Raw genomic sequence first — 13,802 nt, 5'->3', positions numbered from 1 at the left:
TTCAATTGAATCTCTGGTCTGTCCTCAGAGTTGTGTGGTTTATTTCCCCGACGCATTACAACGAAAGATGGTACTTTTTGTTACCCTGCCTTACGGGGCATTACGGGGATAAAACAAGGACAGGGACAAGGCTTGGAGTCAGCATATTGTGAGTGACTGGGGTATCCATGTTATTCTGAGCCATGGTATCTCAACTGGCTCGTACTATTAAACCGGGCTAGTACAAGCAGGTACGCACACACGCACGCACAGACATACACACGCAACACATATGACAAAACACACATGGAGTGACGTTCACATTCACAAAACACACAATACATACACACACACTCAAATACACACACACACACGCACGCAAGCACGCACGCACGCACGCACGCACGCACGCACGCGCGAGTACTATTGAACAACATTTCACCTCACCATTTCAGTTTATTCTCTGTAAACTAACATCGGAAATCATTTAACATCGTCAATTATGTAATACAAAAACATAGGAGTCAAGATTACCTTCTGGAGACTCAAACGTAATGAAGATGACATCATCCTTCATTTCACTTCCTGTCACCGTTCCGCCTCCACTTCTATTAGTGTTTTCAAAGTAAAATTCCAGAGTTTCAGGGTTTGTATTCGGTTCAAATCCCCGGACTTCAATAGTGCTCTGTTCTTGTTTGTCATCATCTTCATCGTCTTCATCATCATCATCATCAACATCATCATCATCAGCAGCAGCAGCAGCAGCGGACGTATGGCAGGAGGGTTCTGTGTAAGCCAAAACCTCCACACGTTGTTTGTTAATCAGATGGGACCTCATTTTGAGGATACGTTCTGCAGCTAAAAAAACGATGGCCTCCGTTATTTCCATATTACACCTATGAAAATCCAAGGGACTAATTTGCCTGTCACAGTAGTATTGTTTTATGTAGATAGGGTTCCGAGTGTTATTACTACCAAGTTTTAATACGAACTTTTAAAAGTATACACAGAAACCTACTTTCAGGATCTTTGAAGAAGACCAGAGCCTTCTTCTTCCCCTTCTTCATATCCACCTTAACCACCTCTCCCTCTCCTCCACCACTTCTCCGCCTGTTTTCAAAATACAGCTTCACACTATCCTCAGTCGTGGAGGGCAGTATACCTTTCACTTCCAGGATGGTGGGACAGTCCTCTGGTGTGGCTATTAATGAAACGATTAACATATGAATGAATAATTTATTTGTAAATATTTCGAAAACCAAATTTTCAGATGGGTCACAGTAGCTGGAAAATACCATGTAAGCATGTGGCCAACTAATTTTTTTCAGGGGTTTACAATACTCAGTTGTAATGCTATGAAGGCCTCAAATCATATTTGGTCAAACCAAGGATGGTCTACGACGAATTACTGATGATTAGTCTCGAGTAAATGAATGATGTTTATCCCGAGCCTTTCGTGAAGGACCTGCACCATCCATTCACGAGGGACAGATCATCAGTACTTCTGAGTTAAGGGTAGGTAGAGCCCTATGTATTATTCATTGACATTTTATGAGAGAAAGTGAAGAAAAATGAAGGCATCCTTACGTAATGTAATCGATTTGTGACGTCATGAACAATGGATGACGTCGTGTATATTTTTCAACACTCTAGCACTGTGACGACATATGACTTTAATTGACCAATCAACATTGAGAATTGCTAAAATACATATGCGCATATATCGGAAAGATATTACATTCGATCATTATATTCTTATGTGTATTGTGCGTTCCTTGATCGAGATATCTAAATTGTGGAAGATACTGTTCATTTCATTCTGTGACATCAATATCTTTTAACTTTTGTATCTGGTATAACATAGACATATCCAGTGGAACTCTCGAAATAATTGAGCCAGATATACCATACCTCTACGCTTCAGTCCATCCTGTTTCTGTGAGTCCTGGATAGGTTGGGGACCTGGGTGTTCAGAGGCAGATCGTTGTTGATTGGGTATTGTTGAAGGATATGTCTGCTCTTGGAGATGTGCCCCAAACAATTGGTGGGGAGAAGGCGCGTCCTCTGGATGCATTTGGCGTCCTTGTGGATAGTTTTGAGCTCCTGGGTAGCTTCCTGGTGGATATTGTTCAGCTGGTGGATAGGGTTTTTGATAGTATTGTTGGAGCGGTGGATGATGGTATGCCTGGGGTTGATTTGGACGTTGGTGTGGTTGACCTGGTGTTGGATTTTGGTATGGTTCACCTTGTATTGGAAATTGGTAGTGCTGACCCTGTGTTGGATGTGGTTGGTGTGGTGGATAGGTCCCACGTGGGTATGGGAAATAGTTATTTGGATCTGGTTGTGGAAATCTCCCAGGATTGCCATATTGAGGGGGTCCAGTTGCTTGAGGATATTGCGGGTGTTGTAGGTGTTGCGGGTGTTGTAGGTGTTGTGGGTGTTGCGGGTGTTGTAGGTGTTGTGGGTGTTGTGGGTATTGTGGGTGTTGCGGGTTTTGCGGGAGATTCCAAGGGGCATAATAGTATGGCTGTACAGTTACAGGATGTGGATATGTCTCAGGAAAGCCTGTCTGGATGTTCTGCTGAGGACCTACTGGGTGCTTCTGTCGAGCAGGTCCTTGATGCATGTTCTGTGTAAATTCGACATGTTGCAGTCTTGGGGATCCACCAGGTTCTCTGGTTGGGATCATGTTCTGAAGAGCGTCCTGTGGCCCTTGATTTCTGGGTCCCTGGTCATTCCGTTGTGGGTCTTGGGGAATTCTAGGTGTCTCTGGGGATACCTGAGAGGATTGGCCAGCAGTCGGATGATCTCTAGTTGGCAGATGCGTCAGATACCCACTACCAGGTGTCTGATATGGGTGATTTGATCCATGGCCTGGAGATACCTGGGAAGAGGGAGATTGGTCTTGATTGTTTGATAATTGGCTGTCCCCTTCGGATTGTTGCGATTTCGTAATTTGCTTTTGGGAAGTTGGGGGTGTTAGAGCATGTGATGGTATTCGAAAATCGGAAACTGGGCTTGAACTTATTTCCTGCTCAGTGACGCTCACGGTCTGGACATCAGTATGTTGGGGTTGTGCAGGGGCAACCGTTGCGTGCACAGGATCGTTTCTTGCTAGGGGCTTCTGTTCATCAGTTCTTATATCTTCTGAAGGTTGGGGGCTGTTTGAGTTACATGGTGGACCTTCTTCCTTGATATTAGGTGTCTGGTCCAGTTTAACATAAAAGCTTCATTATGATATCAACTTATTCACTACACATAATGGTTAATTAAACACATATATTTTTCAAACAAAGTTCCTAAATGTTGACATTTTGTCCCAATGAAATATTGTTTTGTCCTGAAAATATCAGGGATATTGTTGTCATACGTACAAACGTTACGACTGAAATTGCTACACATTTAATCACTGATCTCAGAGTATGTTTCATGACAGTTCTATTTTTTCAAATATAAGAGTTATCATTACCGTGATGTAACTTGGAGGATCTTCCAGCCAAGGTTCGGGTATGAGCTCGTCGGGACACCTCACCGCCCATATTGTCGACACGCCTCCCTCATACCTACACTCTGCCATCAGGTGTTCGGCCAGTATCTTGCGTGCATCTGTACGATGGGACAACGAGAACAGGTAACCTTGGTCCAATCAGTGATTCAACGTTGATACAATTGTACCAAGATGTTACAGAAAGACTTGTACTATGTGCAGTGTCAGTTAACATAAAACAAGCTAGGTTTGATTTGTTTTGATGACAGGGGTACGTTGGTCGAGATACCCTTAGTTTTTGTCTAAGCACACACACACACACACACACACACACACACACACACACACACACACACACACACACACACACACACACACACACACACACACACACACACACACACTATACTATTTTAATTTCAATTTTACCACGAATTTTGTGTGTGTATTCAACAAGCATTTGGGATTGTCAGGACAAAGAATATTGACTTGAAGGATCCGTTTGATAAATAATGACCATGGATCTAATACGAAAAGTTAATTGTAAGTTTTTTTTGTAAATGCACGTAAGGGAATGGGTACTTTGATAAAAATGAAAAAATGCATGGCGTCATTTCCGCAGTTACAATCCATGCAGGGCGAGAAAATGAAATCCACTCACGTGCGCTTGCTTACATTCAGTTTACGGCTCAATTGACAGCAAGTTGCTTTTCCATTGAGTTTTATGTCTGACGATCTGTTTGGCTTTCCAAACTTAATTCAGTTTAATTTGTTTTTAAAACAGCAATAGGGGAATGCTACTGGACTAAAACAGAAATAGAGTTATCGTTCTTGTCTGAAGTAGTTCTGATGTTCATTCGCCAATTGAACGGGAATTACACATCTCAATCAGGAATGGAGGCGTTCATAGATCTACCCTCATTCGTCACCACTTCCGTAACCTGCAAGAAGACTCGTCCCCCTATCGATGAATGTTATGTGCGAAAATACGACAAACCAATCAGAATGCTCGTATGACTTAAAGTTTTCGTCAAAGAATCCCTCAGGGATAATTTTTGATTTTACATATCAATTTTGACATTACATCTAAAAATATACCCCAGACAAAGTTAAATGTGTTCAATCATACTGTATAATTCCGTATGTCCCGATGTGCTTTAAATTGCATCTGAAATATATATGATATATGTGAAAATATATGTGAACCATGACTCAACGAGTTGACAATTATTTTGGGTATGCCGTTTGCGGTAAGACGGGACCCGGTCGCATAAATGGACACGAGTCGCTATTCGGCTTGTCCCGGAATAACACGAGTTCGTCACGAATGAGATCTACACCGTGTTTGAAGCAATGCCTGACATCAAGTGATATAACACTTCGCCCTTACAAACACCCGGGCTTCACTGTGTCCCATTTAAGTGGTGTCGCTGTGTCTATCAATAGCTACCGGAGATAGTATATGTTATGAATTAAGCGACCGGGTCGTAAATGCATAACATACACAAGACATCCACACTGACACACATGTAGCAGATATTTAATAGATGTTAAACTCCTTGTACATTAATTTATCAAATGTTCCAAGGGGTAGGGGGGGGGGGGAGATGGGGTTGTTAGTTGTGGTGGTGGTGGTGGTGTGTGTGTATGTAGAGAGGGAAGGATATGGTGTGTGTGTGTGTATGGGCGAATTAAACATTAAACATTGTGTGGGTATATGTCTTAATTTATCTTATTCTGATCTATGACGTTATACATATCATTTTATATTTAGTGTCTCTTAGGTCATACCTGGTGGGATGTTATTTTGTATTATTTTGTGTACGTGTTTTAGTATACACACGTGATGCACGGGATGCAGCGTGGTTGTCGATAGGGTGTTTCAAAAGATATCTACTATAAGAGGTATACTGCTTCGGTATTCGTCATTTTCATTATTAGAAGAATTATATACATTTATGAACAAAGTAAATACATATGTCTGTGTCATTGTGTTGTCATTCGCGATGCTATTACTCTGATTAAGCAAGATAGACATATCCTCCTTTTGCTTTCTGTATCGTGGAATATATGTTTTGGATTTTTGGAATATGGTGAATACTGAAGTATTGTGTGTGTGTGTATGTGTGTGTGTGTGTGTGTGTGTGTGCGTGCGTGCGTGCGTGCGTGCGTGTGTGTGTGTGCGCCTATAACGAGACTGTGTAACTTGATTGTGGATGTTAACTTAATCTTGTCATGAATATTGATTAATGGAAAGAAAAAATACGTGATCAGATAAATATATGAATGGCTGCACACTGTTAATCGAATAACAGCTGAGTCATACCGTGTTATGAGGGGTTAGTAATGGCGTGTCGCTAGAGGCTTGTTAAATCACTCCTGTTATCGGCAGTATTGAGTTTATCATACACACAACATGCACAGTGACACAACAACTACGGCTACATATAACCTCCCTATCAGAGTCTACTCACCGATCCTTGATTTAAGTAACACAACATATCCGCGCTTGCCCTGGGTCTCTTCGGGTTCACCGACATAGTCCACAGTTTCAGCTGACTTCTTGACACCAACCTGAGATAAGTAAGCATTCACAAACTCCCAGACATTAACATTGTCTGGGAGACCTGTGATTAAAACAGATCGCGTTGTGAGTTCCTCTCGGCTCGACATTGTCACAAGACAAGCGCCATTTTTAAATGATACGTCGTTATATTATCAAAACGAAAGTAGGATTTCCTAAGTACCTTTCTCTTTCGTTTTGTTGCATTGTTGCGGCTACGCAAATAGATACCTAGAATCAGACGAGTGTGGGCGAATGTCACCGGTCTGTTTTATTATTTATAGTTTCCTTTCTGTCACATAAGTATGTGTACCTAAAATGGGTGGTAGTAATTGGAGGTATGAGAGTAAGGGACTGGTTATTATTTATGTTAGGTTTGGGAATGGGGATGGGAAGGGGTGGGGTGAGATTTAGCGGGGGGGGGGGGGGGGGGGGGGGGGGTTCGTTATTTCAATAATTGTATATTGTTTTTCGAAATTATTTTCATGTTTTTTCAATTTTTGTTTTCGAAATTTCGAGGTTTTTTTCATTATTTCGAATTTCTAAAGAAATAACGAAATCTCGTAATGTGGATTATTTACTCGTTATTTCGAAATTTATCAAATTATATTTTCAATCATCTCTCGTAATTTCGAGTTTTGTTCTTGTTACTTCCATCATTTGTTTCGTAATTTCGAGTTTTGTTCTCTATAATACTGGAAATAAGGAGAAAATCATCGAAATAAAGAGAAAATAATCGAAGTAACGAGAAAAAATAAACGAGTTATTGAAATGCACTTGAAATGACGAGGGAATAATCGAAATTATGAAAGTATAATGGAAGTATCGAATGGAAATTTAAAAAGGAAATTTAAAAAAGCAAAAACATAAGCAAATATTTGAAATGACGGGAAATTGTGATTTATAAAATATAATTATGCCACCAAAGTGGCATCGATAGGTTTGCGCACCAGAGATGCATTACTTTTGGTTTATCCGTATTAACATGATTAAGCTAACACCCTAGATGTTCAGATCGGCGTGAAAGGACATCACAATTAATCAATCTATTCCTGACCCAACTGACTAAATGAGCTGGAGGTGATATACACACAATATATACAATATTGTCAAGTCCTGATGGAACAACCATTTGGTATTTGGGATTTAGGTGGGGTGCCTGAGATTTTGCATGAAGACTGGATACTTTTTCAGTTACGGCTGCTAAACTGTATATTTTTTTATTAAAGCTATGAGTTTAAACATTATATAAAAGACATCTTTTAACGATGTATTTTTTGTGACAGACAATCTGCCAGAAAGGGAGTTTGTTTTATTTGTTTGTTTGTTCTTGAACGCCGCACTCATCAATATTCCAGTTATTTGACGGCGGTCTATACATAATACAGACAATCCTGTAATTGATATCATAAGCATCGATCAACGATGACATGCATCAGCCAAGTCAGCGAGAGAGGGATTCCATGTAAGAGTATAGGTCTCCCGCAACCAATACTTGTCTCCCTGTGGGGATTCCATGTAAGAGTATAGGTCTCCCGCAGCCTATACTTGTCTCCCTGCGGGGATTTCATGTAAGAGTATAGGTCTCCCGCAGCCTATACTTGTCTTCCTGTGGGGATTTCATGTAGGAGTATAGGTCTCCCGCAACCTATACTTGACTCCCTGTGGGGATTCCATGTAAGAGTATAGGTCTCCCGCAGCCTATACTTGTCTTCCTGTGGGGATTTCATGTAAGAGTATAGGTTTCCCGCAACCTATACTTGTCTTCCTGTGGGGATTTCATGTAAGAGTATAGGTCTCCCGCAACCTATACTTGACTCCCTGTGGGGATTCCATGTAAGAATATAGGTCTCCCGCAACCTATACTTGTCTTCCTGTGGGGATTCCATGTAAGAGTATAGGTCTCCCAGAACCTATACTTGACTCCCTGTGGGGATTCCATGTAAGAGTATAGGTCTCCCGCAACCTATACTTGTCTTCCTGTGGGGATTCCATGTAAGAGTATAGGTCTCCCGCAACCTATACTTGTCTTCCTGTGGGGATTTCATGTAAGAGTATAGGTCTCCCAGAACCTATACTTGACTCCCTGTGGGGATTCCATGTAAGAGTATAGGTCTCCCGCAACCTATACTTGTCTTCCTGTGGGGATTCCATGTAAGAATATAGGTCTCCCGCAACCTATACTTGTCTTCCTGTGGGGATTCCATGTAAGAGTATAGGTCTCCCGCAACCTATACTTGTCTTCCTGTGGGGATTTCATGTAAGAGTATAGGTCTCCCAGAACCTACACGTGTCTCCCTGTGGGGATTTCATGTAAGAGTATAGGTCTCCCGCAACCTATACGTGTCTCCCTGTGGGGATTTCATGTAAGAGTATAGGTCTCCCGCAGCCTATACTTGTCTTCCTGTGGGGATTCCATGTAAGAGTATAGGTCTCCCGCAACCTATACTTGTCTTCCTGTGGGGATTCCATGTAAGAATATAAGTCTCCCGCAACCTATACTTGACTCCCTGTGGGGATTCCATGTAAGAGTATAGGTCTCCCGCAACCTATACTTGTCTTCCTGTGGGGATTCCATGTAAGAGTATAGGTCTCCCGCAACCTATACTTGTCTCCTTTGGGGGATTCTAGGTAAGAGTACAGGTCTCCCAGAACCTATACGTGTCTCCCTGTGGGGATTCCATGTAAGAGTATAGGTCTCCCGCAACCTATACTTGACTCCCTGTGGGGATTCCATGTAAGAATATAGGTCTCCCGCAGCCTATACTTGTCTTCCTGTGGGGATTCCATGTAAGAGTATAGGTCTCCCGCAACCTATACTTGTCTTCCTGTGGGGATTTCATGTAAGAGTATAGGTCTCCGAGAACCTATACTTGACTCCCTGTGGGGATTCCATGTAAGAGTATAGGTCTGCCGCGACCTATACTTGTCTTCCTGTGGGGATTCTATGTAAGAGTATAGGTCTCCCGCAACCTATACTTGTCTTCTTTGGGGGATTCTAGGTAAGAATATAAGTCTCCCGCAACCTATACTTGTCTCCTTTGGGGTAAAAATATGGGTCTCCAATAAGCTATACTTGTCGTAAGAGGCGACCAAATGGATCGGGTGGTCACGCCCGGCGACTAGTTAATGTAAATGCATTCACAAAATGTCTAGAATTGTGCCACTGTCGTTCTTGATGGTGTTGGAAGCTGTCAGAAAGCTGTCGGTGTTTGCAACTTTTCAAATCTGCACCGGGCAAGTAGATACGCCACAAGTCACGTTGAAAGGGCTTCGAATCGCCCTGTTATTGCCCCCGTATAGATACAGCCAGCCTTCTAGACACTGTCCAATCCCGAAACCTCTTGAATATTCAAGCCTGGCACGTTCATGTTTACACAAGAGCGGATAACTCTTCATTATTCGCTACCGTCGATCTGCTAAAATCTAGCCACACACATATTTAAGATTTTACTGGCACTTCAACCATTTGCAACCATTGCGTACGTGAGTGAATAGTTGTGGTTTTACGACGCTTTTAGCAATATTCCAGCATCATCACGGGGGACACCAGAAATGGATTTTACACATTACACCAAAGTGCACACTCTGTTCGGACAACATGGCATACAGTGACGATATTGAATTGTATATTTTAAAAGAGTATTCTTGTTCAATACAACTAATTTGAACAACAGTTATCGTCTGTTTATTGTACATTATTTCTAAACAGAGTCTGCATAATATAAATGTAGTAAATATATGTGGTTGGCAGTGTGGTTAAAAACCATAAGCATTAACATATAAGGTATATTATTTTTTTCAGAAAAACACATCTGTTCAGCCCGGTGCCCCACACGTGAGTACAGAAGCGAGTTTAAAAGATTTGTAAAGATGAAAAAGGTTAACTTGATCAAATCGTTAACTTTCTACCAAAGTACTTCCTACTGATACTGTAGGTGAGACTGGTCTATAAGCGATGACGTCATAAAACAGTGATCTGCATGCCCATTCGGCTTTAGTATAGAGTAATATAAACAGTACATACAGGACACTTCATCATCAATGTAATACTTAATCAATATGTTTAGAAATCTATTTCATCACTCTGAAACATTTGTTGAAATAACCCTTTGGTGCAATGGGAAAATAATTATGAAATATGATATGACCACATAAAATTATCACTGCCTCAGTGAATTACAAAAATGCAAGAGCTGAGGTGAGGTGGAGTGAAATTTGGTTTAACGTCGCGTCCAAGATTATTGCACTTGTCCAGTCCTTGTCTCAGCCCCTAATGCCGAGCGCCAGACAGGGTAACAACAAGTACCATCTATTAACGTCTTTTGGTATGACGCGGACGGGGATCGAACCCCGGACCTTCCGATCACAATGAGATAAAAGTATATTTCGTTTGACGCTAAACTAATGCATGAACAACAAAAGTTCCTGTGACATCGAATAAGATTTAATGCAAAGTCATGTTTTTTACCAAATATGAAACAATTTTGGTTTGCAACAGATAAAAGACTCCTGTAAGTGTTCAAATGGTTTAATTTGACATACTGACTTCAGAAAATGCGTGATTTCATAAAAAAAAAAGCATGAACATGCCAAAATATCGATTTACAAATCAATAGTGTGTGTGTCCACCTCTGGTTGCGATGCAAGCAACACATCTTCGTCTCATGGAATGGACCAGGCGTCGCACAAAGACCTGTGGGATATCTGTCCATATATGCTGGAGCATGTTTCGAAGTTCCTGGAGTGTCTGTGGAGCACGTGGATGACGTCGAAGGCGCCGATCCATCTAATCCCACACATGCTTGATTGGTGAGAGGTCAGGGGAGCGAGCCGACCAGGGCATGACATTCACGTTGTTTTGTTGAAGAGAATCCTGAACAAGTCGAGCAATATGGGGCCGGGCGTTGTCATGTTGAAAGGTTATGCCTGGGCCATGACGACGCAAAACGGTAGAACAACAGGGCCAATGATCTCGTCGCGGTAGCGCTGTCCATTGAGATTTCCCTCTACCACTGTCAAACGGGTCCGCTGTCTTGCTGCATCACTGTAGACGTGCTTGACGGTAGTTTCCTGTCAAAATGGGACGTCTGGCGGGTCTTCTGGCGACAATCCCTGCACATCTGAGGCGACTTGTTGTCAGCACGATGCTAAACAATGCATATGGAATCCCGTTAACGCACATGTTTTTATAGCCATTCTTGGGGAGCAAAATGCATCGGGCTTGCATAAAAGTCAACTTTTGCATGGAATGCATGATATTCTGTAGTAGTTGCGTTTTTGTGACTAAATTCCATACATGTACTACAATATTGAAAAACCAAACTTTACTTGTTTGAAAAATACACTAGAATGTTGGTGTCACAGGAACATTTGTTGTTGAGTATTTTGTTTCAAGGGACTGTCAGTGTCAGTGTTGGCTACTGCTCGTGTCTTCCTTCACCTTACCCGCCAACGGTGATCTTGCCAGACTGTTGTGACACAAACCCGCAGAGAATGAGGCTTTTCATGTAGAAATCTGCGAAAAACGTGTATTTATGCTTGATGTATCATACTTGTATTTTTCTTGTTTGTCCAATACACCGATGTGACCTTCTGTCACGATTTCTTTTTTTAGTTTTGGGGTGATATCATAATATGTGTGGATTTCTCAATCAATTTAAAATAATTATGTAGCTTGCCATGACTGTTTACAATTTTGGATTTGACCCACAAAATTACAAACCGTATCAAAGTCAAAGTCTTTGTCAAGTCAAAGGTATTCATTGCATGTAAGGCCTGGGGCGCTTATACAAAGGAGTTACATATAAGTAGTTTTCCATATTTGGATACATCTTTATGCTTAACAATTCGTTGCTAATCAAAATTGCATTTTAGCATAAATAGGCAGTTAAATTTTACAGCAGCATCTATTAAAGAGAGAAGAGAAATAATAGCAGGAAGGGGATATTTTGACAGAGTTCTTGTAATAAACTTGTTTCTGAGAAATGGGTATCTGGCGCTCTCGTCATGACCATACAATTAAGTATTAATTGACCAACGGATGAGTATGTTTTTCCAGGCTAAAACATGTTGCTTTTCAAGACAATCGTATCACTGAAACCACCAAACTTTTGATCCATTTAAAAATTTATATAATATGTTCGGTGTAAAAGTTCCGACATTCTGCGCGACAAACATTACCATAGTTAAGTACTTCTTTGCACATGATGTTAAATCCGAACCACTTTTCTTGAAGTTCATTAAATGGGTAAACATAACATCAAGATATGTACTATTATGTTTCAGAACATTTACACACTTACCAGCGAAAAAACACCTTTCATTCATGCCACCTCTTCTAAAAATGTCAAAATTTGTTTTATTGTAATTAGCTTAATAATTTCAACCCTTTGAAAAGTGATATGTTGTTTCTGTAGTCCAACAACAGAATTCGATACCAAAATGCCATCATCGACAAAAAGAAGCCTCATAATTTCTATTAAACGCACACCTGGGAACATCTGAATGCCATGTTAAACGTTGGTCATAATTTCTTAATACAATTCACTGATAAGAAATGAGAACAATATCGGGCTCAAGATACATCCTCGTGGTAAGCCAACAGGACAGTCAAACGAAATCGGTTGCATCGTCACCATATTGTACACATAATTTGATATTTGAAGATAAAGCTTTTATTTTAGAGTACATTTTCCCATGTATACCAACAGATTTTATACAGTGCCATTCGAAGTACTTTCTAAGCTGCATTCTGTTTTAATTCTTGGACGTTCGAACCATATTCGGCGGCCATTCGGGGAGCGTTCTGACTGCATTCGAGTTGAATTCGTACAGCATTCGAGGCACCTTCCAACCAGACTTCAGGTGGTATTCGGGCAGAAATCGAACCGCACTCATATGGCATTCGAAGTGCATTCTAAATATTCTGACTGCAATCTGACAGCATTCTAAATATTCCTACTGTGTTCCAAATACATTCGAGCTGCATTCGAGAGCAAATGCATCGGAATGTGCAAGAATCATTCGAAGCGGGTTCGAAGCGCATTCTAAGTATTCGAACGGCATTCTTACGGCTTGGTTAATTTGAAATTCCCTCCCGAATGTGGCACGAATTTTGAAAATTCTTCATTCCGGCTGGTTCTGCTTGATTCCTGTTGATTCCTAATAAGTGTGACAGGGGCTTTATTAACGTAACGGGAGAAGCAGCACGATCCTTGCGTGACACTGCAACCAGCAAAAGGTAACAAAAAGCTCTTGACTTTTACATAAAACAGCTCTTGACTGTTACATAAAACAGCTCTTGACTGTTATATAAAACAGCTCTTGACTGTCACATAAAACAGCTCTTGACTAGTACATAAAATAGCTCTTAACTGTTACATAAAACAGCTCTTGATTGTTACATGAAACAGCTCTTGACTGTTACATAAAACAGCTCTTGACTGTCACATAAAACAGCTCTTGATTGTTACATAAAACAGCACTTGAATGTCACATAAAACAGCTCTTGATTGTTACATACTCTTGGCTGTTACATATATTCAAACAGAAAATAGTTGAAGCAACAACAAATCGAACAGGTCAAATGAATCAAGCGATCTTTATTTCTCTTATGAGACTATGAAAGATCCTTCTGTACTTTCAATTTGAAACAAATTACAATATATACATATGGTGAACATTGTTTTATATAAAATTCAACATGTCAATAGTTAGATAAAGTAAATTTATTTTATTTTTTATTCCTATGAGCGGATAAAAACAGTATAT

General features: G+C 40.7%; 1 protein-coding gene across 2 annotated transcripts in view; it reads right to left on the bottom strand.

Moving 5' to 3' along the window:
- LOC139452098 (protein mono-ADP-ribosyltransferase PARP14-like) overlaps window positions 1–6,139 on the bottom strand; it is a 30,261-nt gene extending 24,122 nt beyond the window's left edge. The window contains exons 1-5 of one of the 2 annotated variants that reach the window (XM_071233415.1): window positions 5,941–6,139; window positions 3,449–3,585; window positions 1,891–3,184; window positions 998–1,180; window positions 514–837 (exon numbers count right to left, since the gene is read on the bottom strand). In XM_071233415.1, coding sequence (XP_071089516.1) covers window positions 514–837; window positions 998–1,180; window positions 1,891–3,184; window positions 3,449–3,585; window positions 5,941–6,139 — 2,137 coding nt within the window. The remainder of the gene's footprint in view (window positions 1–513; window positions 838–997; window positions 1,181–1,890; window positions 3,185–3,448; window positions 3,586–5,940) is intronic. The other variant, XM_071233416.1, reaches the window with a different exon arrangement.
- Between the last annotated feature and the right edge of the window lie 7,663 nt (window positions 6,140–13,802).

This window comes from Haliotis cracherodii, unplaced genomic scaffold, assembly GCF_022045235.1.
Source record: "Haliotis cracherodii isolate W230 unplaced genomic scaffold, xgHalCrac1.p SCAF_9, whole genome shotgun sequence".
NCBI lineage: Eukaryota > Metazoa > Mollusca > Gastropoda > Lepetellida > Haliotidae > Haliotis > Haliotis cracherodii.
Note: the sequence above shows the minus strand (reverse complement) of the source record. Positions and strands in the feature narration are given on the sequence as shown.